Source organism: Cygnus atratus, chromosome 5 (assembly GCF_013377495.2).
Source record: "Cygnus atratus isolate AKBS03 ecotype Queensland, Australia chromosome 5, CAtr_DNAZoo_HiC_assembly, whole genome shotgun sequence".
Taxonomy (NCBI): domain Eukaryota; kingdom Metazoa; phylum Chordata; class Aves; order Anseriformes; family Anatidae; genus Cygnus; species Cygnus atratus.
Genome location: NC_066366.1, coordinates 11,874,188 through 11,901,099, shown reverse-complemented (window position 1 = coordinate 11,901,099; position 26,912 = coordinate 11,874,188). Strand labels below are relative to the sequence as shown.

The window sequence follows — 26,912 nt, the reverse complement described above, 5'->3', positions numbered from 1 at the left end:
TTATTGAGGGAAAATGAAAAGGCAAAAAAGAGTGGAAGAAAAGGAATGGAAATACAGAACCAGAGTTTTCATCTACTTAAAGGAAGCAACTGTTTAGAGCTTTACTTGGTGTTTTTCCTGCTACCGTTTGTTCCTTTTTATGTACTGCTATTTTAGGAGAAGGGGATTTCTATTTCTATATAGGTTCCTAAACCACGTTTATCACTATAGTAACTTGTAAATAGAAGCAACGCTACTTGCCCTTGGCTGTTGTATATGTGGTTCTTTCTTTGTAGGACTGCTGTTCTGGAAGAAAATTTGTCAGTGCTAGAACTGCTAGTTCTCAGAAGTTTCAAAGCTTTGCACACATGCAACCAGAAAACTACCTTATTACAGTTATTATAATTACAATTATACTAAGCACAACTAAACAGAAAATCAACTTACGATTATACTAAGCTTGGTGTAACCGTTGAGCTGTTTTTTATCATATCTGAGCACAGAATCTGCCTGAAAGAGGTCCTCTCTTCTACTCACCTGCACTCAAACCTCATTCATCACCAGCGTAAAGCTTTCAAACCTTTGGATACAGTGCTGGAAAGAGCAATCGTATACTACTATTATTTAAAGCATCAGCATGTTTCTACTGTTTTATTTCTACTATTTTATTGAATATCAGCACTAGGAACAGCTTTAGGAACTCAAAGCTCTTGCTCACACTGAACATCCTATAAGAACGTTATAAGACAGGGCTGCACAAAAAGCCATTGCAGCTAGCAGAGGAAAAATAACCCCACTTAGCTGTTTAGAAATGTCTTGTCCTTGTGAGAAGCAAGGCTGGCTAAAATTGTGAATTCTGGAAGAGTGAGATGCTTTTTGGCATTGCCTTGTGTGGCCACTTTGCGTAAAGTGGTTGTTTCTTGCTTCTATTCCCACATCTTTAGGAGCTAGGAGATGTTTTTCACCAGAACTTTGCTTGTCTAAGAGCAGTGACTTGGAGTTCCTAAATACCACTGCTGCAGTGCAGAAGCCATTTTTCTCACAGAAGCAGGAACTCATTTCACAGGCAACTTCTTCTAACTTCAATCCATTTGGCAATCAAGGGGAAGTGGGATCTAAATATTGCTCTCTGTAAGAATTAGATATTAGATGATCTTTAAGGTCCCTTCCTACCCAAACCATTCTATGAAGCTGAGCTTCTATTTTCATTTAGTTCTGAATTCAATGGTAACAGCAGTCTATGACACAGGGGCGAGTGGCTGGTTTGCTTCCATTCCTTATAAGCAATATTAGCAATTGCTTCCTTATTAGTGATACGTTCAGTGGGAACCAAAAGCCCTTCTCTGGCATAAGTAGCATGGCTCTAGAAATATTTTTATATTTAGTATATTTATAACATAAAGGCTCCTAAGATGGCTTAGAATCATAGCCACATTTTCCCGTCCACTCTGATCACTAAGAATTTTAGTTGGAAACTAAATTCTTCATAATTTCCATCTACTAGCGATTTAGCTTTTGAGTGCCCAGAAGAACATTTTATATTTTATCCTACAAGCTCTTCTGTGGTGAAAGTGTCAAAGTAGGAGGGCCAGGTATATCTGAAGCTAGGAATCAGGGTGTAGGAAGTTTTTACAGTAGTTTTCTTGAAGCAATGAACCCTTTCCTCAACATTCAACTTCATGTTTTTTCCAGAGATATCTGTGATTATCACTTAGTAAATACCACCACTGTGACACTGACTGATAGTCACCTTTAATCTTTTAAAATTTAGGTCTACTCATGTTAGAAATAAACACTGCATTTACAAACAAAAACAAAGGCACCTTTTTGGAACAACACAGTGAAGATCTGCAATCCCAAAGAAAGATAATTAGGAACTCCAGCTCCACTTTGAATAACTGCCAGGAAGACCAGTCACAAACATTAATATTTGCAGAGAATGGTTACTGGTCATTCTGAAAACTCAGGACAAGCAACTGCCTTATGGTTTAAGGCAAGTTCATCAATCTTTGTCACATAATTAATGTATTTGCTATTTATGTAAGAGCCTTGGAAATATCACAAGTGTTAAAATAAAAAGGTTGTCAGCTTAAAATATTGTAACGCTAAGTCACGGGCTCCTCCTAGTGGTAAAACTGGTAGGTTAAGCCATTTTGTTCCATGAGTATTCCTGCACTATTTATTACTACCAATATTCAGTCTTCCATTTAATTTTGGAAGGCTTAGAAGCCTCTAAGTGCTTTATGGCTACTAAGGAATTCTTACCTGAAGATCAAAATAAGTAGGACATGACAAAACACATGCAAATTGCTGTAATTATTCTTTTCCTCCAAAGAAAAGTTTACATACCTTTCAACATTTAGGAGTGATGAAGCTAAGGTGGAAAGGATAGAAGACTGTGTTCTGAAAGACTTACACTCTTAGACCAGTTTTAAATGTGACCTCCAGAGCTGTATTAGAATTCCAGAGAACCGCAATGAGTATTTAGTAGTGAACACTGTACGGCATGCCTTTATCTCAGATGAATGTGCTACATTCCCTCAGCAGAACACCTGCCAAGCACAATTACACATCATCAAGTACAAGAAAGATTTCATACATTTCAAGAATTTCTTCAGTTGCTCTCACCTGAAGGCCAAAACCCCCGTGTCAGCCCATTTGCAGAGTTTGTTACTGATTCTTGCCTGTGAACAGCAACCTCTGCAACTGTTAAGCCGCAGCTTTCTGTAACAAAAATGCTATTGAAAGGGGCAGGAGGCAATTTTTCTTATAAGGCCCTTCTAAGTCTTACTTGGGACCGAAGTTTTTCATCAGTCTATAATGCATGGCTCCAAAAGATTATACTTCATGATTTTCAGTCACACAAAAATACATCCACACAAAGACAGCCCTTACAGGGGAAAAAGGGTGCTGTAGACAACAATTAAATGCACAGCATCAATTGTTACTTAAAACCTTATTCTTCTCTTTATAGTGGGTTTGAGTGTGTCAATAGGCCTGCTAACATAATATTTAAAATTTTTAAATTAATATTGTCTACCTAAATGGGACCCAGCATTGCAGTTAGTGGAACATTTATGCAGTCTAACATGATTTCAGTCTTAACTGAAGGATTTCAACTTGCAGTATAGTAAGATAAAGAACACATTTGCTAAAAATTCCAGTATTGCCATAAGAAAACTTAAAGTCTCAAAAAATCAAAGAAAACAAGCTAAATTCAAGGTTTGTTAATTTTAGTTTTGCTTTCTTACTTGGCAAGTATGAAAAATCATTTATACTTTGCTTCTATTTGCATGTCCACAAACAATATATCAATAATTCAGATGTGTATGTTATTCCTATGTTTTTCAGTTTTTTTAATACAAATTACATGGATGTTACGATAGAAGAAAACAACTACAAAAATACAAGTTTCAACTGCTGATGTGGAAAGAAATGTAATTTTTCTGTATATGGTTTGCTCTTTTTCATTATTTCATGTATGTGTATGTTGTGTTTTGTATATAACTACATTAATTCCAGGGTAAGTTGCATGAATAGAAAAGCTAAAGCACAGGAGGATGAAAACAAGTTGCTGGTTGAATGACATTTTATTTTCACATTCAGACAGCTGTACAGTTTCTATAAATAGATGTGGTACTGTAATATTTACATCTTTTCCTCACCCATTACTAGTTTATTCCATTCAGAATGGTAGAGACCCTGACCAAGCCAAAACAGGGTTAGTTCTGGGTTCATTTACTCAGAATCCTATGTCAAAACGTACAATACATCAGTGTGCATCAGAGCATTTTTCCAGGTATTTTACATGTAACATTATTTTCTCCAGACAGTCTCTCCTCGCAGCATCCTAAGAGCTTTCCATACAAGTGCAGTACATTTCAAGAACAAAATCAGGATGCAAGAAACATTCATATTCAGTCTACTTTAAATACGGAATGTGATGGATAATTTTAACTGAAGGCGTTTCATTACGCATTAACCCAGTATTTGCGAAATTCCTTGATATACAAGTACAGATTGAAAAAAAGCAATAGCTTAAAAATTTTGGAGACCGGATAATCCTTAGAGCTTCTGAGTATGTTCTGTACATTGCTATAGAAATATCTTATATAGGATATAGTTACGAACCCAGAATTACATTGGTTTGACATGTGCTTCTGCCAATAATGTTGTCAAATTTTACATTTCCATTTTCTGCCCCCTGCAATTAACTGCTTTCAGTAGTGCTATATGTATCTATTAACTATACTGCTGAGATGTCTACAAATATTATCTAAACTCCCATCTGAAAATCCACATAATTCATGGGGTGTCAGGGTTTTTCAGAATATACTACCTTCAGAGTTTTTCTTTCTCTCTCTTTCTCTCTCCTTTTCCCACTTGAGAAGCAGTCATCTCCACAGACGGAGCAATTTAATAGCCAAACTTCAATTGTCACGTGATATTTTAAGACTATAGTAGCTAAATTGTTCATCTCTACCAAAAGGGTTTGAAGAACTATGTGACAAGAACTCCATGTTGGTGGGTAAAAATGAACAACACAGAAGGAAAACAATGAAAACGTTACACTTAAACAACATGCAGGACCAGACTGCTTCCACTGTGCACATGAGAGAATTTGAAAGCAGAAGCCTGCAGTTGTAAAGTGATAAATTTGGAACAAATACCACTAGAAACAAAAAAAAAAACAACTGAACTCAGGCTATGTTAGCCACCTTAAGAAAAAGGGAATTCCAAGGAATGGCCAGAGTAGGTCACTCACAGCTGGATGCTGATGCTCAAAATTGTCTGATGAACAGCTCATATAAAAACTCTGTTAAGGATGAATTCAGAAGGAGACTGAGCAATGAAGCCTTAGATTTTTCTATGGGGAAAGACTTGCAGGGTCATACATAAATAATCAAGTTCTCACAGAAGACAGCAAAGTGAGATCCAGTAACTGCAGTAAAAATGGGAATACTGCAGCACGTCAGTGTGCCGAAGGGTAGGTACTTCCCAATATCATGATCAACTGGAAACTGGCCGAGGTGGTTTGCTTTTGTTTTCTGCCTCTTTCCCACGAATGGCAGCCACATAAGAGAAGAGACACAGCACGGAGTAACAGATCTCATGAGCCTACGAAAAGTTAGAAATGGAGATAACAAAATTCAGATGATTTAGCATTTTATAAAATCCACTGCACATTTTGTATTCTGTTGTATGCCATCATGGGACAAATACTCTTGCTACAAACAAAATTTGGAATAAGTGTCTCATGCTACTTTCTAACTGAAATAGAGAAGACAAGCCTTATAACAAACAAAACACCTTGGGGATAAAAGTGTTAGTTGCTTGATAGTATGACTACTCATAATTTTTAAGCCTAGTACACTAAGTAAGACAGTTGGCCAGTGCTTTAGCAAAAACATTCTACATATTTGCTTTTGGCCTGTTGCATGAAGTTAAAAGCATTTTTCTAGGAGGGGTCGAAAAAACTAACGAAAAAAACGTGTAAAACTAAACATCCAATACTATACCTTGACTCAATGAGATGGTAGGATTCTTCCTTATTCACAATGGTAATCTTTTTATGCTCAAAAGTACAAGGACTAGTAATCCCTGTTATCTGTTAATCAAACCTAGTGAATCCATGGCTAACAAAAGCTGGGATTTTTTTTTTAATTTAAATATATATATATATATATATTAAAAAACAACACCCAACATTGCATGTTTCATACAAAAAACACCAAACATTTTTGTCACTGTCTTAGAGCAGAGGCTTTCACATACCATTAGTAAGATTTACAAATAATGCTTTTAAATGATTATGTCTACTATTACTTAACAGAAAATCCTTGTCTAGCATGCAACTGGCAGCACAATTCAGTGAACGTAAGACAAACTCAGTCTATAACCAAGTTTTAATACTGGCTATCCTGGTGATCTGAAAAGTTCTTGTCCTGTATACTGAGGCTTATATTTACCATCTTTGTAAAGGTAACATGTATGACAGCATGCTTTGTTGTATTATAGGACAAGCTAAAATGCTTCTGTAAATTATCATTCGTTTTCATTGAACTGGCTTGTTAAAAAATACAGCTATCTGCTTCTTAAATTACATATATTCTAGGAACATTGTTTATAACACATTTCCTCCTTCTTCAAGTATCTTGCTTTTTTTCCCCCTTGAAGGACTGTCAGCTTCCATGCAATTACCAAATGTATACACCACACTACAGAGAAAATAACTGAAGAAATTTCAGTTATGATGATAATCATTGGTGTCTGTTTCTTCCTCCTAAGTACATATAAGCCTGATTATTATCTCTTGTCTCACTGCTTACTTTCATGAAGAGAATGGAATTTTTCATAAACTCAGATAGCAATCATTTTACGCCCAGGAATTAGTTTCCTTTTCCATCTGCTCTGTGGATTATGGATTGTGTTCTGCACTGTCTTCAGTTTAACAGTTTCAATAGCATATTGTGCTGAAGTTAAAGATGCAAGCTAGCTGGTTTGGCTTATCTATTTAGTGAAAGAGACCACACTTTCTACATTACCTGCGAGATTCTCTGGTGTCATAGGAACAAGAATCAACAAGTTCACAAGGGTTTTAATTAAGGGAAGGCAACATAAGAGAAGCTTGTGCTTCACTGCAGTGTTAGCATTTGCATTGAGATTGCAGGATTTGCATTCTTTTCTCCATGTGACAATATAAAGATATATCCTCTAAAGAACTACCAGAAGGCATCACAGTTGACTCACCATTGGCGTCTTGTACTTGTGGCTCACCACTTCTTTAGTTTCAGGAACTAAAACCGGACGGGCAAGAGACAAAACAAAAAGTTCAAAAAACGAGAGGAAAAAGGGAAAGAAATAGCACAATGTTCCCATAGGAAAGGGAAGGGATGCACACAGACAGCAGGTGCAGGAACAGGGCATCTCACTATCCCTCACTTCTAGATACCTTTTTTTCTCTTTGCCTTACATTACACGTCCTTGACGATACTGGTAATGTCATAATGAATTACTCAGGTTGGCAAAATATTTCATTGTCTCTGTTTGGAAAATCACAATAGATATTTGATGGTTCTTAAAGACTCTGGCTTTTCTAATAATACTTATTCCTGCTAGCCAACAACATTAATGGCAAAATATGATTAATGCCTACTGCAATGGAACAAACCAACAATTCCATAGGAGTTTGTCAGTACTTGATTCCCAAAGATTTTACCCTTTAGATGTTTGAAACCTTCCCTGCTGAATAACAAATCTCAAAAGAGCTGTTTGACACTCTGGTAGTAACCTAGTGAAATCCAGAAGAAAAAAAAAAAGGAAATTAGGGAGTTGTGGTTTTTTTTCTAAACTGGAAGACTGTTTCCCATCTGTATTTCAAGAGTTTCTCAAAATAGTCTTTTTCCTGTTTAGGATGTGTGTGTTTGTTCATTTTAACTTGACATACTCACTGAAAATGTTCTTTGCTTTTGAACAAATTGCCTTAAAATAAAACATGGATTTCAGTTACATAATCCTCGTAAAATACCAGGCTCTACTTGTTTTCCAGATTTTATACAAAACGAGGATTAGGGCACTGATGAAAAATCTATTATCCAGAAAACTTAATGTTGCTCCCTTGCACTGCCTCAAACTAACAGTAAGAAAGAACATAATATAGCTAAAGAACATAATATAGCTAAAGAAAAATTTGCATTTTGCTCTCACTGTGGAATGCATAAAAAAGTGAGCTGTAACCATCCCATCAGTGTGCATTGCATGCGAACTGCGCCTTTAACCTCACACTTGGTCTACAAATATTGTTGTGAACAGATACCATGGGAAATCACCAGGAGAGAACAAAGACCACATTAAGAACATACAAATGGCAAATTTTAAATGTTAAGATCAGCGTAATAACAAGACCACCTTTGAATACTTCCCTTCCAGAATAGCTGAAATTTGCCATGGGATTTCTGTATCACAACAAAAAAAAATTTAGAAGCAGTAGTATAGAAATTATGCAAAACCAAATCATACCAGGTTCATAGAGGAAGGGTAAGTGATTTATTACACACTGTACTAATGACAAGAAAAGAAACAGAGGCAGATGAGTTCAGTATGAGTAACTAGGAAAAATCCACAACAAAGCCTATCCATGCAGATGTCATCTTTTTAACTATATGACACAGCTAAATGTTGGAGAGGGAGACAGATCACGCTCTAGGGGGCCAAAAGTAGGCAGTGCAGACTGGGTTTGGGAAGGTACTCAAAGTACAAACCAGTGCCTACCAATTCTAGTATGTCATGGTATTGTCATTCCTGAAAAAAAATCTAGTGAAAAGTAGAGTATGATTTTAAGAAGTAATATAATATTTGTTTGATTTTTCAGTTCTGTTTCCTTGGAAAGATGGCTGTTACATTAATGACTGAAAACAGGGGAAGTGCACACCCAGGCTGCACTGCCCCAGTGATACCAGTAACTAGAGTTGGGAAGATAAGGAGGTGCACATCCAAGCTACCTTACCCGTTGGCACCAGATGTTCCAAATTAACTCCATGTCACCAGGGGGTAAAGGTGGGAGTGAGGCTGGTGCACAGCCAAATAGGGTAGGATTTTTACAGCTGTGTAAGTCTCACTGCCCACTGGATAACATATAACTGTTCATATACTCTTCAAAAAGCAGGAAGGGAAAGCTGTAAGGACCTTGGGCCACAAGGGAAGGAGAGAAGGGAAACTGTAAAGTCTCGTATCATAACTGAGAATAGGAAGAGAGGGCACAGGAGAGCACCTAGGCAAGGTACCATCTTTCTCACTTTGCAGTCAATAAATTGCCTTTTCTTTAAGTACAGTACTCCTTCACAGTCCTTTCAGTGTGGAAAATTCTCCTGAGAGGACTGGGTTAGGAAGAATAAAAAAGTGGGCTTGGATTTACACCCACAGAAGTCAAAGCACTACCACTGCAGAATACAGAAGGGAAAAAAAAAAAAAAAAAGCAACCCCACCCAAAACTCAAATTAAGAGATTAGCAGAAGTACTTTTCTTCTAACATTAAAACTTATTCCTAATGCTGTTAAACTAAGTGGATGAAGGGAGTACATTATTAAGCACCATCCTGCAGCCTTTGGTCCTGTGAATGAAAATATGGCACTACCATAGAATGAGTTCAGGGGACATCACTTTACCTGCTGGAGAATGAAGGTTTTCATAGTAGCCGCGGTGAAGGGGCCACAAGAAAGTGAAGCACAAGTACACAGCAGTAACTCAAATTCCAGAGGGAAGAACCTCACATTTCCTCACCTACTTTAAATCTCCATTTCCTGTTGTGGGCAACAATTCCTGAACATCTCTTTGCACCCTGCTCTGAAATCACAATTCCAATTTTCATGCTGCCATATAAGCCCAGCGTTACACAGACTGACCTTTAATTTCCTGACATGTCATAGCTACAGTTGGAGCACTTACGCTTCACAGAATAAAATAAAATCCTGCACTGAAGTATTTCCCATCAGACTGGAGTATGTTTGGCACGTTCCACCTTTCTAAGAGAAGGCACTACTTCAGTATACTCTCTCTATAGTGAAATTGCATGCAAGGTTCACAATGTTTAAACACAGCTTTATAACTTCATTTTCAAGAAGGCCATGCAACCTTTTAGTGAACACTATCGATTCACTTTTAAATTAAAATGTTGATTTCTTTTGAACAGGACAGACAGACATGTCTTCTCATCTTTTAACAATCAAAAGAGCAGCCCTCAGATAATCGCTCAGTTCTGCACTACAGGAGAGCTTAGCTTTTCTGTAACATCTGTCTTCCTTTCTTCTGTTTATTAGCTGGATGGGCAAATTGTAAATCTCATTTAGTATCTTTAAAATGGTTCTTGTCTGTGACCTCTATTCTGGGAGTAGGGTATTTTTATTTTATAAGTTATTTAATTTTTCAGCTTTTGCTTGTAGCATCCAACTCCCAATTTTGTTTCTCTTACTTCTGAAAAATACCCTTCCATAAGTTCCTTATCATACATCTAGATTTTACAGTAGCTTCTTCATTTTTCTGTAAAACAACATTTTTTTTCCCTTACGGTTATTATTTAGGGGCTAGAAGTTGTATCACAGAGTCATCAACAGAAGTTGATTGGGAATACATAAAACAAACACTGTCTTTCTTCTTGGGCAGTTTAAATAAATTTTAAAGAACACTTAAGAGTTAAGAGAGAACTTTGGGTCTCCAAAAATGACCCGAGATTCATTTCGGATCCAATCTCTGTTCTTGGAAAAGCTGAAGCCATGGTTTGAGCTAATTTTATGGCTTTTGAACTCTCATAATTGTAAAATCCATCAATAAAGTTTTACCACCTTAAGCAGCTTCTATCAAAAGTAAAATCAATCATGTCCATTAGGGTAAAAACATGATACTAAAGGAATATGCAACCATATAATGCAGACATCATCGATCATTTAAACTATCAGAAAATTTTCTAGTGGTTAAATTCATTAATCTGATCGTTTGAACCATGCACATTTTCAGACAAGGGGAAAAACTGTTCACAGTTTGAAATCCCAAAATTCTGGGAGATTAGATTCATTTATGGCAAAAAACAAGCAAACAATAATTGTCAGAAAGGTTTTATAATTTGAATACCTTATAACTTTGTATCACCAAAAGGAGACAACACAGTATTCAGGATGAAGACATTAATTCCAGCACTCTCATACTAAATTTCTTTTACATCGTAAGAGAGAATCCATCAGTCAGAACCTTCTATTCACAGCACCAAAGAACAATCAGTCTTGGTAAACGGAGCTCCAAATACAGATTTTGATTAACTGCCAAAGTATGCAAAACTGTAAATTGTATCGCAGATAGGTGGAAGAATAAATCAATACAGGTCTGGGGAGTATTTCAAGAGAAGCGTATGTATGGATAATTATTATGGAGAGCCGCATCTGAAGTCACTCTTTCTTTTTTTCAGACAACTATTTAAGTATAGACTGACTGACACTAACACTGAATAGAAACCCAGAACTTTCCCCAAACTAGACTGTAGGCAGATTATAGATAACGGCAATAACTCTCCTAAATGACACAAATTCTCTACTATCCTTAATCTTTACCACTCTTTGCTAGTTATGCTCTGAAACAAAAGCCACACACAGTCTAATGTGCAACCTTACAAAAGATGATCTAAAACAAAAATTAAACTCCACACAAAGCGAAGGAGAAACTTTTAGCAATGCTTTTTTTTTGTAATGAAAGCACAGTATTGAGAAAGATCAACTGCAAGTCTTGCTTAAAAAAAGATGATTTCCCAGAATCAGAAAAAGGAACATACCAAAGAAAAATCTTATACAGATCAAAGATTAACTGCTGTTTTGTTTGCTTCACAAAACTCAGAACATCTTCTTTGTCTATTAACAAAGAATACCTAGGCCACAAATCTTAATATGATGAAAATAAACACACAAATTTTTTACATTGTCACTCATCTCCCTGTTAGGCAACTTCTAAGTGCAATCTACATTCTTCTTCTATTTCTGAAACTGCAGTGTAACTCTGAATCTGAAGATTGGAAATTTGAGTTACTGCCATGTGAGTACAGACCTAATATCAAAATAATGTAATTACCAAATTCCTCCAGGACAAAGACTCCTCGCACAGTATTGCACTTTTTAATGTGATTCAGCTCTATGAAAACCTACAAAAACAGGAGAAAATAACACAAAATTAGTAAGTTTTAAAAAAATTTAAAAAATAAAATCCAAAGTTAAACAAAAACATCACCATAGCAGATACAACCTGAAGTGTTGTAGCATACACTACCAGTTCATTTACAGTTTAATATATAAATAAAGGGTGAAATAAATATTCAAAAGACAAACTTGCCACAATGCTAGAAATCAACAAATAACTTAAAAGTGCTAAGAAGCGAAGACAGCAGAAGATGAAGTACCTTCCGCTCCTTGCAGGAGGAGAAAGCATGGAAGAGAAACGAAGGAGTTAGTAACTCTGACATATCCAACAATGCTACCCCTTCAGGCACTCAAATGAGTTATTGCAAAAAAAAGAATACCAACACACCTGAAATACAACAGAAGAGGGGGACGAGAAAAAAGCCAGCTCCCAAATTTGACATCATTTGTAGCCTCTGATCCATCCCAGTTTCTGCCCCTCCATGCATCCTCCTCCGGCACAGAGGGCAGGTTATGGACACTACACCTCCCACCCTGATGCTGACCCTCCTAACCTATCCAGTAATCAAATTTAATCCAATAAGAAATTACTAATCTCCCTCCTCCCTGACAGCCTTGCACCATTTAAGATTTTACTGCTGTTTATGATATTTAACCTGCTTACTTGCTCTTGAAACTGTCTCCTTTAAAAGTCAGCATCAGTGTTCTGCTTTAAGCAGCATGGGAACATTTGGGCCCTTCTCTATCATACGCTCACTTCACAAATGGCCACTGTCAGCTGGGCAGTCACTTAGAAAACAAACCTGCTTTTAACTCATTTTTTTACAAACATGAACCCCAAAAGACAAAAAAAAAAAAAGAACTACACAACTAAGTTTTCCAGCCTAGAACCTAAACAACACGATTGCATGAATAAACAAGTTCTGAGCATATTAAATTTGTTCAATATCCAATATGTTTCACAATATAAAAGTCCCTTCTCGTATGCACAGTTCCAAAAGGATCAGCAAATACACAGACAAAAGAAGCTGTAGAAAGTGCCATAATCAAATCCACACATCAGATTCTAATACATTTGCTTTTTCAAGGCAACAGAAACACCAAGACTAACATTGCACTAACACTCAGAGTGAGTCTATTTCCAGTATCTTAAAGATGCACTTACAGGACTATATTACAATAGCCTGGACTGACACTTTCAGTTCCTACATGCTTATGAAGCCATAACTTTAGGACCTCATTAAAAAAGTTACTAGATACACTACGTTGTCTTGGGAAAAAAGGAAAGGAAATCGCTGCAACACTTCTGAATCCAGTAGTAACAAAACGCATGTGGCCCTAGATGATATACTACCCAGGAAAAGCAAAGGAAGTCAACACCAGAAAGCTCACCAGCAACCTTTTTTTTCTTTAAGGAACAGGCTTAATTGCATCAATAGAGGTCAGTAAACATGATCACCATATATTTGAGACAAGTCAGGTTGATTTTCAAGTTATTTTTACTACCAGAGAACTAACAAATAGTCCAAGGATGTTTTCTGATCAGTATCAAAAACTAAACTTCTGATGTACCTAAACACAAAATCTGAAGCTTGCCTTCTATTTATATTGACACACTCAAGGAAAGGAGAACTAATCCTATTTTTTTTTTCCTTTTGTCAGTTTTCACCCTTGTCTTTATCAGTTCAGTTGGTCAAAAACATTTTTTGAGGGATGGCAATAAAGAAAACCAGACATAACAAAACACTTTCTTTATTGTACTTGGTTTACTCTTTCTGTAATATTTTCTGTGAAGATGTTTTTGCTAGTAATCAAAATTCAAAAATTAAATAGAAAGGCTCAGGTGAAACACTGGCTATTTTGTTTGGTAACAGTAAAGTTGGATGAAAGACTTGACTGCCCCAGATTGTCATAATGTGAGCATAACATTAAGGAGTGCGGCATAAAGAGTTACGGGCCATATCAGAATTTATTTTATTTATCAAAATTATATTAAGTTACCAATTTTCAGAAGACGTATCAGTTGACAGGCAATTTGTCACTACTTTAAGGGACAGAGATGCTCTTCTCTCAGTCAGAAAACAAAAAAGCATGTAAATGAAATAAGAGTTACTCACCCTGGGGAAAATGGTTCTTCAAGACAGAGCATTCAGTGTGGATCCTACTGTAAGTGGGCATATGCCTGCTACATATTAAACTTCCATTTATTTTTGACACAGACAAATTCTTAACTGGGACAGTTACCCAATATTATAATTTGTATAATTTATTATAAACCCAATATTATAATTTGTATAAATTATTATAATTTTTTATACTTTTTTAATATTTTAATTTATTATAATTTTATATAATTTGTAGATTTAAATTTGGAATTTTGTGAATAGCCTGCCAATGTCACAGGTACACCTGATTCCTCCTTATTACAGAAGGACTTCCTCTGACTTGCTAGGCACAGATAGACTTCAACATTTTTTTCTTCTTAAACTTATGTGCACTGCCAGTATGGTGAGACAATTTGTGAATGCTAAAGACAGCTATCATGCGTCAGTAATAGGTTGGCCCACCATGCATCTAAGACATTTCCAGAGGAATTCATATGAAGCAGTGCTAATGTACACAAGCTACAGATCAAGAGACTTAAAAAACAGTTTCATGAAATCCAGCACCATTCTAACACTGAAACTAACTGTATTATTTCTATGACTTCCAACCAAGCGGAGCAACAGAAAACCCTTCTTTTTCCAAGCTGTCTTGACAAAAAAGAGTACTTGAAAAGAAGGCTAAAAACAGGGCCTGGATATGGAGTAAAGAAAGGAAGACAAAGTTGTGTCTGATGAGGTCCTGTAGCCATTGGTTGGTCAGTTTCTACAGTTTTCAACAAAGAGAAATGGCTATAGGTTCCTGGTTTTAATCATATATGTCCATATTCTGAAACTAACTGCCTTAGGGAGCAATCCATTTCATTTATATGAAAAATGAAAAGGACAGTTTATCTAAAACAGCAGACTTTTTATTAAATCAATCTGATTGATGAGTATTAGAATAAGAATGCAAGCATCCTTTAGCTCCAAAGATGATGGAATTGAAAAGGATATTTCTGTATGGTGCAACTAGTAAGAGTACTTTACATAAATGCTACAGTTGTTTATTCTTTACAGACCCTCAACTGGCAGACTTTTGATGTCTACCTAGACACTCCATTCTGATATGGAGGAAAACCAGGATGCATCTTACATACTCAATTCCCTTGCCAGTTGACAATATAAATCTAACAGACTCAGGAATTCAACGTATTCAATATCCATCCTAAATAATGGGAACTCATCTGGCTGCAGCCTCTTTGGAAAGTGGAGGAAGAGACAGAATAATTTTACAGGTGGGGAAGACAGCTGGCATATTTCCTGGGTCTCATCTGTCCATTTGCACAGACCATCCTTCAGAAACGATGTACTAATTTTCATCACTGACAGCAAATTAGAACAACATTCACTATCAGAAAGGACATGATAAAGCTAATACTCTAGGAGTGCTGCTGGTAACACAGGACTCAGTGACTGTAATGCTAAATTCAACCATTAATGGTCCCTTCAGTCCCATAGTAAGAATGAGCACTAGGTTTCCCTAAGGTTTCATTCCAATCTTTCAGTAATAAAAAAAAAAAGTCATAGAGGTAGACTGTTTCATCACAGAGCGGGTTTGAAATACTACAACAGTAGGTCAGCTGTAGTCCAAGTTCTACCCTGGTAATAGGAAGAAAATTTAAGGAGGTTCACAACACTCCAGTCCTTATACTGGCATATATGAACATGACGATGCCGTGATCTTGAGAGAAGTATTAAATAAAGATTCTGAGATGCACGTGCACTTCCAGTGGGATCTACACTGATGTTTACTCAAAGAAGAACAAAGCTTGTGTGGAGAGAAAAGTCTAGTCAAGAGGAAAGGAAAGGAAAAAACACTCCACAGAGGACTGACAGAAGCTTTTGTTACTTACACACACACACGCACTCTTTTTCTCCTAAAAGAGGATTCTACTGTCTAGCACAGCATGCATTTAATATCATATGCAAAACAAAAAAACACAAAGCAAAATAAAAAACAAGGATCAAAGGAAGCAACAGAAACAACATCCACAAAAATGAAGAAATGGCAATTCTAGTTGTGTTTCCTCTATGCCTACAAAATCTGCTCTTTTGAGGGAAAAAAGAATCAATAATTCATTCTTATTTTTGTGAATTACAGCAACAGCCACTTTCTCATTCTATTTTCATACTAAATTCTACAGATTCCTCATTTTTTAAAACGAGACAGACTACATATAACATAGGTCACCTTTTCCATCTGCAATATTCAAACACTATCTCTAAGGCTGACAGTTTATGCCACCAGGATATGTTCACAATGTGATGCATTATGACAGTTTAGATTACCAGTGTACAATTTTTCTCTCCCTTGATATCCCACTACCATTTGTTTTGTGCTTACACAATTCTGACCACCAGAAACAAGAAGCTGAAACCTGTACCAACTTTTTTTCCCCAGTTCATTACAGTTCTCCTGAGGATCTAATTTCAGTGTTTTTATATATATACATAAAAATGTGCATGTGTGCTTTTGTGTAAATATACACATGCACTTTTTACTCCCATCAGCTCCCATCAGTCCCTTGTTCTTGCTGATACCCTGGCAAGAGGAAACACAGATGCAGGTGTGCTGCAAAAAGCTTCATGCTCACATAGTCATCTTATCTATTTCCCTCATACCTGACTGTGCATAAATTTCAGGTTAATTCCTTCCAGTGTGACCTGCAGAAGACCTCCTTCACCAGTTTTCATATCCTGCACAGGAAACTCACCACCCAACTCAGGGCCTGTGATAAGTTAAGAAAGAAAAAGAAACAAACACACACACACAACAGAGAGAGGGTGGGATGGGAAAAGGGGAAGAAAAGAAGAAACAGAAAGCAGTCAGCCAAGTCGTGATATATTCAAATATTTTCAAGTTCTGATTTTACTGGTAGTTACTCCACTTTAAATACGACACTATACAGGTGTTTTGCTTTTGCTTGGATCTAGAGTGAGATACATGGGGGCAAGCTAATGGTAACATTATGTGCTGTGTACATACAGTTAGATGTACAAAGCTATTCTCAAATTTCCAACTAAAGGCCCTTATGTTTAAAGAAATTAATAACAAAGCCTGGATGACTGCAGATTAAGCAACAAATATTCCCAACAAGTAAGATCTTGTACCTGGTTTAATGCTTTGCTGTCTTGCTGCTGCTCGCTCCATGCTGTCTTTTACACAGTAGTATAATTCCCGACACTAACATATAAAAAGAGCAAAACAATGTTATTTTCCCACATTACAAGGGAAGCGAATAGCAAGATTCTACAAAAAGAACAAACCTCATGTGGTGCACAACAGCAAAACCCTGTAAAAATTCAACCACAGCTAATTACTATATTGTATTTATATTTTTTTCCTAAGTTGACAGGGAATCTACTTCACAGCTAAATTGCCCAAGCTATAGTGAATAGTTCATGCCCTGGCACATGCTCATGAAAAATATAACCAAGTTGACTCATTTTCCTAGTGCAGAAAAAGCTTAAAAACAGTATCACAATCCCTCCCTTCCTCTTCACATTCAGAAATCAAGGTTACTGGTAATGCTCATATGAATTATCTATTCGTTATTTATGTCAATTTCCTTAAGCCACATTTTTCTATTTATCTACTTCCAACTCCCCTCTCTAATATCAAATGATAGTTAAGCCATAATCTCAGAGTAAAATTTAGGAGAAATTTCTATCCAAGGCCCCAAATACATACAGTTAGCTTTCTGAGTAACTTCTGTAGTGTACCGATTTTGTCATTCTCTTTGTATTTACGCCTGCATTATGATTACCTGGTCCATGTAAAATTATTTTTTTGAAGCAGAAATCTAATTCCTTTGCCTCAAAAATAATAGCTTTTCAATATATCACTTGCAGTTGCAAATCTTTACCTCTTGCTTGCTGGTCATTGTTCAGGCATTACTGGAGTTTAAGAGTTGCTTGATTTTTTGTAATAGGTTTAAAGCAATTTCTTTATATTTGCAAATAATTATAAGGAAAAGAAAATGGCCCTCAAATTAGTGGAGAAAATAGACATGCATGAAATCAGCAAAATCATATGTGGGCCAAGGAAAAAAAAATTCATCTATTTTATCAGTTTGGATTTTCCGTTAAAATCAACACAATTAAATCCATTACTAAGGTAAAGTATTATTTAGCTTTACCCCGTGAATCTACCACAATATTTTGAATATCTTTGTAAGCCTCCATGCTCACTCAATATTTGGTAATTGAAGTGTTTTCCCTCATGGATCAGAATTCAATCAGACACTAGACTCTCTCTGCATTCTTCAAACAAACAAAAAAATCAAGTAAAAGCTACCTTTTTTTTTTTTTTTAAATTACATCCTGCTGTACTATTGCCTCGAGGTAAATGACGAAGCATAATGCCAGCTTCAGGTATCAGTGCTGTTAAACAGCCATTGCAGTTTAATAATCAGTACCAGAGAGGGAATACAATTCTTTGATTAAAACATGGAATATGACATACCAATATATTTGTTCTGCACTGACTTCTCTCATTATTAAATAAAATGTGTACCTTCTTTGTGTAGAACTTGTTCAGTTGCGTCTCTTGACCATTCCTCCGCCAGAGGCACAGAACTTTTGTTTTGGGACAGTAAGTCATGTTTATGAGTTTCTCATACCACCAACGTTCATACACAGTTCCAATGTTGCTTCTCAGCACAATGCAATCATCACACACCTGGGAGCACAAGATGTTAGATGAGATTTCTAATACTATTTATTGAATGCTACTAGTTGCATTAATATTTGTTCTTTTCTCTACCTCCATGAAAAATATGTCTCCTGTTGTGTCTGTCCCAGCATGGACTACAAAAGTCTGCTTCTTGATGTGACGGCTGCCACTGGGTCTCACAGGGAGTTCCCGTCCATTCTAGATAAGAAAATATGCCATCATGAATGAACTTTGAAAACAATTTTATTGAAAAATGTCCAGTAGGTGACACTAGAAGCATTTTCAACAAACAAAAGAAAAAAAAAGTATTTTTAATACAGCTGATCAGAGGCAATTTTGTGCAAAGCCTTAGGCAAGATACTGCACTAAATTCAATTTCAAAAAAAGCGACTACGAGAGTTATCACAGCACAGAACAACCTTCAAGCTGCTACTACCACACTCAGTATGTGCTAGTGTGTTGTTCAGGTGCCAATTACTGTTAATATTGCAGTAAAATGGTCTGCTTCTTCCTCCAATTAACTATAAGAGAATTTCACATCCTTTCTGTGCAAAAAAAAAGAAAAAAGTTCCAGTTGTAGAAGTGGTCTGGAAAATTAGCTCTCAGAAGGCTTATTGTGCATCTGCCCTGGTGAAAGCTGTGTTCAAAGCTCTCTAGTTTTATTAACTTAACTGTTAGCCTATATTCTTAATGAGCAACACAGAATGCAAGGTTTACTCTGCATTGTAGCTGACAACGTGAATAGTTTTGAATAAAAACTGATCCAGACAAACCTTACAACCTGGTGACCCATGGAAAACTAAACACTTGCTACAGTTTTAGTGAGAACAAAGGTTCCCCTCAATAAAAGTGATATTAAGAAAACATCAGGGTTGCACAGATCTCTAGTACTGAAATCTCATGTTTATACATATTTATATCACAGTTTTGTTTGATTACTGCATATAAAATTATAAATAGGGTCATATAATCATAGTCTTTATGCTGTACTTGTAAAGGCAGTTTTTAATAATCCAGTTTGGTTTTAATACGTTTATCTTAGTATCGCAGAGCATTTACAGAAGAACTTTGAGGTATTTTTTTCCCCTTCTGCTGGAACTCCCACAGATATATCACTCATCACTGTATTACCTACCAGACTGGCAAGCTTGTCTAGAATATCATTTATTTGCTGGCTGTGCACCAATCCAATATGTGATTTTCCCATTAGACGACGCACCTTTTTCCTAATATCATTCTTATTCACCTGGAAAGCACATATAAAGTCAGTTACTTACTTTTCTCTAATCACAGGCAACTCCTCACGTCTCCCAAATTCAACGTATTTTTGTTTCCATTGCTAAGACTGCTCATTGCAGCTCAACCATGCTAGGTCCTCTTTAGCCCAGCAGTACCAGCGGAAGTTGCATATGCCCAGCAACTGGGAAAAGTGGTGTAAGTGGTACTGTGCTAAGCAGATTTCCTGCCTACTCTTGCACAACAAAGCAGAAATTCCATTACCCCCCACTTCCAACTACTGATATTCCAAATACACTCAAATGCCATCTTAAAACTTACCTTCACATTCCATTTATATCAGGAAAAAATCAATATCTCCTTCCCCACCCGAAAATTTAGATAAAATAACTTCTTCCACTGGTTGAATATCAGACATTCTTATCTTTTCATTACTATAGAATGAGGTCTCACCTCATTTACACCACAAAAAGTTTTCAAACTATCACCTGCGTACACCTAGTCTAACTGTCAGGCTGTTGCACAAAACAGTTACAGGACTGTCCTGGTAACATGATGTACTACAGGTGGTTCCAAACATGATAAAAATTTTAGAAGATTGATTTTCCAATGACTTTTGATGGAGAATTTGCATTATCTAAGAAGTAACACAAACTAAAAGAAAGATATTATTAGTAGCCACCTACAGTATTAAGGTCCACTGAATGAGAAAAAAAAGGTTGCTTAAAAGTCATTGCAAATTATATGTTGAGTTGCATATTGATGTGCATATTTGCAACCCGCCCATATCCTCCTTTCACCTCTGACTTCCCTAAGAAGATCTGGAATTTGCAGTTGTAAGGGAATCTGATTAGATGATGCTCTCTATCTAGAACTCATGCTCTTGAGTGCAAGAATGTCCACTTAAAGGTACCGGTAGGGCTAAAAAGTTTCTATCTTAAATAGCAGTGTATATGCATACTCATTATATAGGACTACTTAAACTCAGACAATGAAACTCAAAGAATCTCCATGTTCTGAAATATTTTTTTCATTAAGATCAGATGTTTTATATTATTATTTTTACTACACTGTTCTGATCTCTGAAAAGAGATGTACGGTTTCAAAACACCACCAACAAAACATACTGCTTAAATATGAGGAGTGATATATTAAAAAAAAGTTACCTTTATCATAAGCATATAAGCAATCATATTATGTAGCAGTGTCGCCAACAAGCGGTCCTCATCATCCTCCAAACGCTTTCGATCATGTTCTCCCAGGGAAAGATACCTGCAAGAAGAGCTAGATCTGAAGCAGGCTCACAGGCATTCTTCATCCAACTCACTACAGCACTGGCAGAGGACAGAACACTATTTGTAAAAAGTGCATGGCAAATAAATCCTCCAAAAACACTAAGCCAAATGGGCATTTTCCACTGAATTGTTGTGATCACCTTAAACATTGCCATTAATTATTATCTAGTTCAAGTAACTAATACATGCTCAGTGGTAAAGTTCTCAGTGGTCTACTGGACTTACCCATATTCTCTTTTCCACAACTGCAGCCTCATGACAACTGCTAGAAGAAGAACATACAACTCAAACAAGAGCTAGTCCCTTTAGAGCTTTACTTCTGCCTTGCAGCTGCATTTAACTCATGAAAGAAGTGTGCAGGCCCTCTCTTTTTCTAATAAGATAGATTTCAAACTGTTTATTTTTCCAAAAACTAGCACCCCGCACACTGGTATCTTTATTCCAGAATACAGTCATCTGTTCAAATAAATCCTTTGCTTTATTAGTGATCCAGCCTATTGCATCTATTCATAGTGTGATCATGATTACATGACCTATTTCCCTGGAAATGTCACCTCTCCACGAGCATTAAGAGAAACAAGTCAAGCCTGAAGATAGTATTTCAGTAGCAGGAGATGCTGACCAGCACAGAGACAAAAGCCTCACTTTGGAATTGTCAGTGACAGTAACAAGGTTTACAAAGTGGCAATAGCATTTGCAACAGAACTTAAATTATATTCTTTTTACTGCTTAAGCCCCAGGTGAAATAACGAGGAGGAAAAAAGGTCTACCGAGAACTTTACCTGTCAATCATCTCCTGAGGTCCCTGGTCCATCCCCATTCCTTCTCTCTCTAACATCACAGCATCCAAAAAAGCATCTTCCCAGAACTGCATCTGGTCCCACAAAGTTGAGCGCTCTTTACCTGTGCAATGCATACAAAAATTGGGCATTTATTCCAGTCAAATACTTTAAGATCAATTCTCTTTCCTTCCCGCACCTTGAAAATACTATAAGCCAACACACAAAAAAATCCATAATTAAAATAAAAAAGTAAACTTTAAATCACAAGCAATATCACAACTGAAGAAAAGTGTAAAGTAGAAGAAAAGACATCTCTCATTCTAATTCACAGCATATTTTTTTGAAAACCTTAAAGAACCTCTTATCCCTGTTCTTTAAGGAGAATGCTTTATTCCATATATTGTTAACACTGCCTGAAAGCTACAGGAATATCTTACACAAACACAGATCACAGCAAACACACAGAGAAGTGGAAGGATGAGATTATTACTCATAGAGAAGGTTTCCATTGCAGCATCCTCTAACTGGTCCCAGACAGATCCTTTATCCCTACCTGCACCATTCCATGCAGGTAGGAACAATAAAAGGAAAGGATGAAAAAACAGAGGAAGAGAGAGCTCTTGATTAACAGCAAGTCCAGATATACATTAAAAAAAAAAAAAAAACCATAAAAAGCCAATACACTGCTAATTTATGGACATGTTCAAAAGCCATGAGTTTAGTAGCCCTCTATTTGAAGACTTAAACTGAACGGTCCTTTGTAAAAGCTCAGCAATACATTTCAGCCTTATGTGCATAACTAAGATCCTTCTCCCCTTCTTCCAGCAGTTTAAAGAACTAATTCTTATTCAAGAACAACAAGAGCCTGGGATAAGCTATATTTTATGCAAACTACTCCAGTCACCCATCTCTTATTCCATCTCCCCAGCAAATCCTTTGCTTTACTCTGAATGCCCTGAGGCACCCTCCTATTTTATCAGCATGGACAAACAGGAGGTGGTTAAAATGGTCTCTGGTAATGCATAAATTCCAGTCTGACCCAGACACGACCCCCCCTGAACTTCAGTCTAAATGATCCCCTCGCCCTCCCTCCCCCAAAATAGTTTACCCAAAAGTCCTTCATAGAGATAGACACGCTGGTTTCCATCCTCTGGAACTCTCCCTGGAGTACTGCCTTTGTTATCCTTCACGCTCTGCTTCAGGTTATGAGACTTTGCCTGAAAATGATACAAGAGGTGTCAGACAATTTAATTCTGCAACCTGCAGGGGTGTTTCTTGCAGTCCACTGCTGTACTTAACAGACAGAGTTTGCAAGTTATATTTCGTAAACACTTCTCCCACAAATGTTGATAAAACAAAGAAATTACTCTGTTAAAAAAAAAAAAGAAAAGAAAAAAAAGGAGAAATCTAGACAGAGAAAGCAAAACATCTTCCCTGATGAAAAACTGAGGCAAAACACAAAAAATACAAATCCCAGACCAAAGGAAAGAACTGTTAAACCTCTTCTGTTATCTTCCACATTTCACACTTAATGCACTAAGTTTGCCCAAACTCTAACAGTAAATATTTCCCACTCTTCAGGAAATAGTGGAATACCACTATCGTTATACAGATAATGAGAAATGCAGGAAAAAATATGCAACCTTCTTGCATAAACACAGAAAATTAATATTCACAAGCAGAATAAGGTTACCTGAGTTTTATCTCCAATTCAGACTTCACACATTTATCTCTCATTTGCCATTCGTAAAGGATCAGTCAACTTACTGATGCTTAGCAAATGATTACATACCAGCTGATCTGAAGAACTGTATGCTGGGACTATCAGCCAGCAGAAATGGCAATAATAAAGTTGCCCATTTATTTCTCTACCACCAGGTAAACTATGTTGCAATACCCAACATTCATCACAAATCACATACACATGGCTTCTTTGTTCTAAACCTGTTGCAGAGGTGTCTTAAATTCCATTTAGTTTCATTAATCAAGTAGAAAAATGCAGAAAACTGGAAGTGTTTTTTTTTTTTGTTCTTTTTCAAAGTCTAAATCTTTATTAACTGACAAGACACCTAACTAAACAAACATAACATAGTTACATCTTACATGTACATCTTCTAAGAGCAATTTCTTCTTGCTCTTAGAAGAAATCTGCAATGAAGCCCAATGATTTTGCGTGTGGTTTAAAATTTGAATTAGATGCCCTGTAAAGGCTTTTGTAATTCAACCAGGATTATAAAATAACAAACACAGTCAGACCAATCTTTAGTCATTGTACGTTGTTTTCTTTTTTGGCTGACAGCTTGACAACCAAACCAAGTATATAACTGTTTTCTTGGAAAGATCTATATTAGAGGTTATACCAATAGTCAAGGACTTTAAAAACAAAATGAGCTCACAGACTACTTGAATTTTACTACACACATATCTTCCAGTTAGCAGAGGATATTTAAAAGTTATGACTACACTTCAGATAGCTTTAAAGTATTGTTTAAAAAACAAAAACAAAACAAAAAAAAAACAGAAGAGCTGCTAAACCTATGATGATGGGTCATCATTTTCCTTGTATCAAAGAGCTGCTCCTAACAAGCAGGGGATCAGTTCCTTTTAGTTAAGTAAATTAAAACAGTATCATTTGAAGCTGTTTTGTTTCTGAAGGGGAATTAAATGACAGTTGGGTTGAGAGTAATATTGAATGAGGGTGGAATCAAATATTATAGAGCCTGTAACATGGTGTGAGATGTGAACTGACTATTCTCAAAGAACCACATATAGCACAGGGTATGAAGAAAGGTACACGGATCCATACAAAACGTAATTAATTCTTTAATATCTTGTTATTGTAAATCATTGTTGATTAACCCTTAGAACAGAATCAAAGAACCTCTTTCACACATTCACTAACATGAACACGATTACTGTACAAAAATTAAAAGAAAAAGGAAGGTATGCAGCGTCCTTACAAAAATAGAGCTAGTAGCAGAATTTGTCTCAATTTCACTGTCTGACACAGTGCCCCTGGATCCTGTCAGATTGCCACCATTTTCCATGCTTGGGCCATCACCAGCATTGCTGCTCAAGTCACTGTCGGCTCCTAATGTCTCTCCAGAGCTGTTACTAACCTGTGGAGAAAAATAAAACTGTTATCTTCAGTAGACAAGACACTGTGGAGAGAAAAGTTATAAAATGTTTCCTCTTAAGGCATAAAATAATAAGCTGTACAACCGAAGGCCACATTTGCCTCTTCTCTTTCAGTGATACTATTCTTGCGCAAAATCCCAGTAAAAAATGAAGATACACTCAACACATCCTTCAGAAAAATCACAAAAACTGTTTAGTTTGGAAGCAACCTGTTAGGATTCTCTATAGTCCAGCCCCCTTGCTCAAGCAGGGTCAGCTAGTGTATGTTGTTGAGAACCATGTCCAAACAAGTTGTGAAAATTTCCACACACAGCAATTCTATATCCTCTTTGGACATGCTGTTCCAGTGTTTGACTGCCCTGAAAATAAAATAAATGTCTTCTTGTGTTCAGATGGAATTTTCTGTGCTTTGACTTTTGTGTTGATTGCTTCTTGTCCTGACAGCAGGTACTACTACTGAGAAGAGTCTGGCTCCCTTATCTTCATTTCCTCCTATATGGTATTTATACACATCAGTAAGATTCCCCTTGAGCCTCCTCTTCTCCAGGCTGAAGAGTCCCAATTCTCTCAGCTTGTCTGTGATATGGAAAATGGTGTCAAGGGCTTTACTGAAGTTGTAGTAAGCGTATCCACTCCTCTCATACACAAGCTAAGTCATCTCATTGTCTAAAGTTATCAACTTGGTTAAATGTGATTGCCCCTTTGTAAATCCACATTGAATACTCCCAATCACTTTTTTGTCTTTCATGTATTTGGAAATGCTTTACAGGAGAATTTTCTCCATCAACTTCTCTCTTTGCTCTCTTCCGGTCTTCAGGAACCTCTCTCAATCACCATAACTGCTCAGAGACAATCAAGTGTGGCCTTGCAGCAGTATCAGCCAGCTCCTTCAACACTCGTAGCTGCAACCCATTAGACCACATGGTCTTATGCCAATCCAGTTTGTTGGAGTGCTCTCTAGCCTGGTCCTCCTCCACCAACAGTAAATCCTCCTTGCTCCAGACTTTTCCTCTGACCCCATGGGCCTGGAATTCCTGACGGTCAGTTTTACCAGTAAAGACTGAGGTAAAGAAGGCACTGTGTACCTCTACCTTTTTCATTTGTCACCAGTTCTCCCACCCGATTCAACAGCAGACTCGCATTTTCCTTAGTCTTCCTCTTTGCTGTTTATGTACTTGGAGGATCCTTTATTTTGGCCATTCACGTTCCTTTCCAGATTCAACGTCAGGTCTCTCTTGGCTTTCCTAACTCTACCCCTGCCAGATGGTACAGCAAGTGTACAGCACAGCTGATAGCTGTACTGGAAGCAAGCAGACATTTTCATATGGTTCAAACACTTAAAGGTTTTTGATTTTTTTCCAGAGGTTTTTTCTTGCTTTTAATGCATCAAACCACCTGCATTTTTTGCTCTCAGGCTACATTCCTTTACAGAGGGTTTATACACAACTAAGCCATATTTATAAAAGGATTGCAAGCCACCAGTTCCACAAATACACCAATACGTCGGAATATGTACCAGCAACAAGCATCATATATGATGAATACAATCTGCTAATAAAATGGTATGTATATTCTGGCAGACACACATGCTTGCCACACAATCAGAGGCTCTGGAGAGAGAACACATCATAGGCACACTATTATGGATGTGAGATAGTATGCAGTCATACTGTACACAAAATGTAGGCATGAAATGCCCTACCCCGCTTTACCAGGAAATGAATTACATTAAGTTTTCACTTTGGACATATCCTACCACTGTGCTAACTTCAGAATCCTGGCTGGTACTTCGGACCATAACTGCTGGTCCTCCACTGGGAAGAGAGTCGAAATCACTCTTCTGCAATCAAACATACAGAGGACAGGAAGCAAAGTCACATCAGTTTAGTTTTTATCATCATGAGAACCCCACTTCCCATTCCCTTGGGATCTTAAATCACATGCCTTATACTTCATTGGTTCATGAAGCCAACCAAATAAATACTACTGAC

General features: G+C 36.9%; 1 protein-coding gene across 6 annotated transcripts in view; it reads right to left on the bottom strand.

Annotated features, from left to right (window-relative positions):
• Nucleotides 1-3,552: 3,552 nt before the first annotated feature.
• The window catches only part of MADD (MAP kinase activating death domain), a 67,839-nt gene continuing 44,479 nt past the window's right edge, over nucleotides 3,553-26,912 (bottom strand). For 5 of the 6 annotated variants that reach the window (XM_035550191.2, XM_035550190.2, XM_050711060.1 and 2 more), the window contains 13 exons: nucleotides 26,678-26,761; nucleotides 24,744-24,902; nucleotides 22,892-23,000; nucleotides 21,784-21,904; nucleotides 20,873-20,978; nucleotides 19,606-19,716; nucleotides 18,561-18,668; nucleotides 18,312-18,476; nucleotides 16,907-16,979; nucleotides 16,418-16,524; nucleotides 11,587-11,656; nucleotides 6,730-6,776; nucleotides 3,553-5,097 (listed from right to left, as the gene is read on the bottom strand). In XM_035550191.2, coding sequence (XP_035406084.1) covers nucleotides 4,990-5,097; nucleotides 6,730-6,776; nucleotides 11,587-11,656; nucleotides 16,418-16,524; nucleotides 16,907-16,979; nucleotides 18,312-18,476; nucleotides 18,561-18,668; nucleotides 19,606-19,716; nucleotides 20,873-20,978; nucleotides 21,784-21,904; nucleotides 22,892-23,000; nucleotides 24,744-24,902; nucleotides 26,678-26,761 — 1,368 coding nt within the window. In that variant the 3' untranslated portion in view covers nucleotides 3,553-4,989. Of the gene's footprint in view, nucleotides 5,098-6,729; nucleotides 6,777-11,586; nucleotides 11,657-16,417; nucleotides 16,525-16,906; nucleotides 16,980-18,311; nucleotides 18,477-18,560; nucleotides 18,669-19,605; nucleotides 19,717-20,872; nucleotides 20,979-21,783; nucleotides 21,905-22,273; nucleotides 22,337-22,891; nucleotides 23,001-24,743; nucleotides 24,903-26,677; nucleotides 26,762-26,912 lie in introns of all 6 variants that reach the window. The other variant, XM_050711059.1, reaches the window with a different exon arrangement.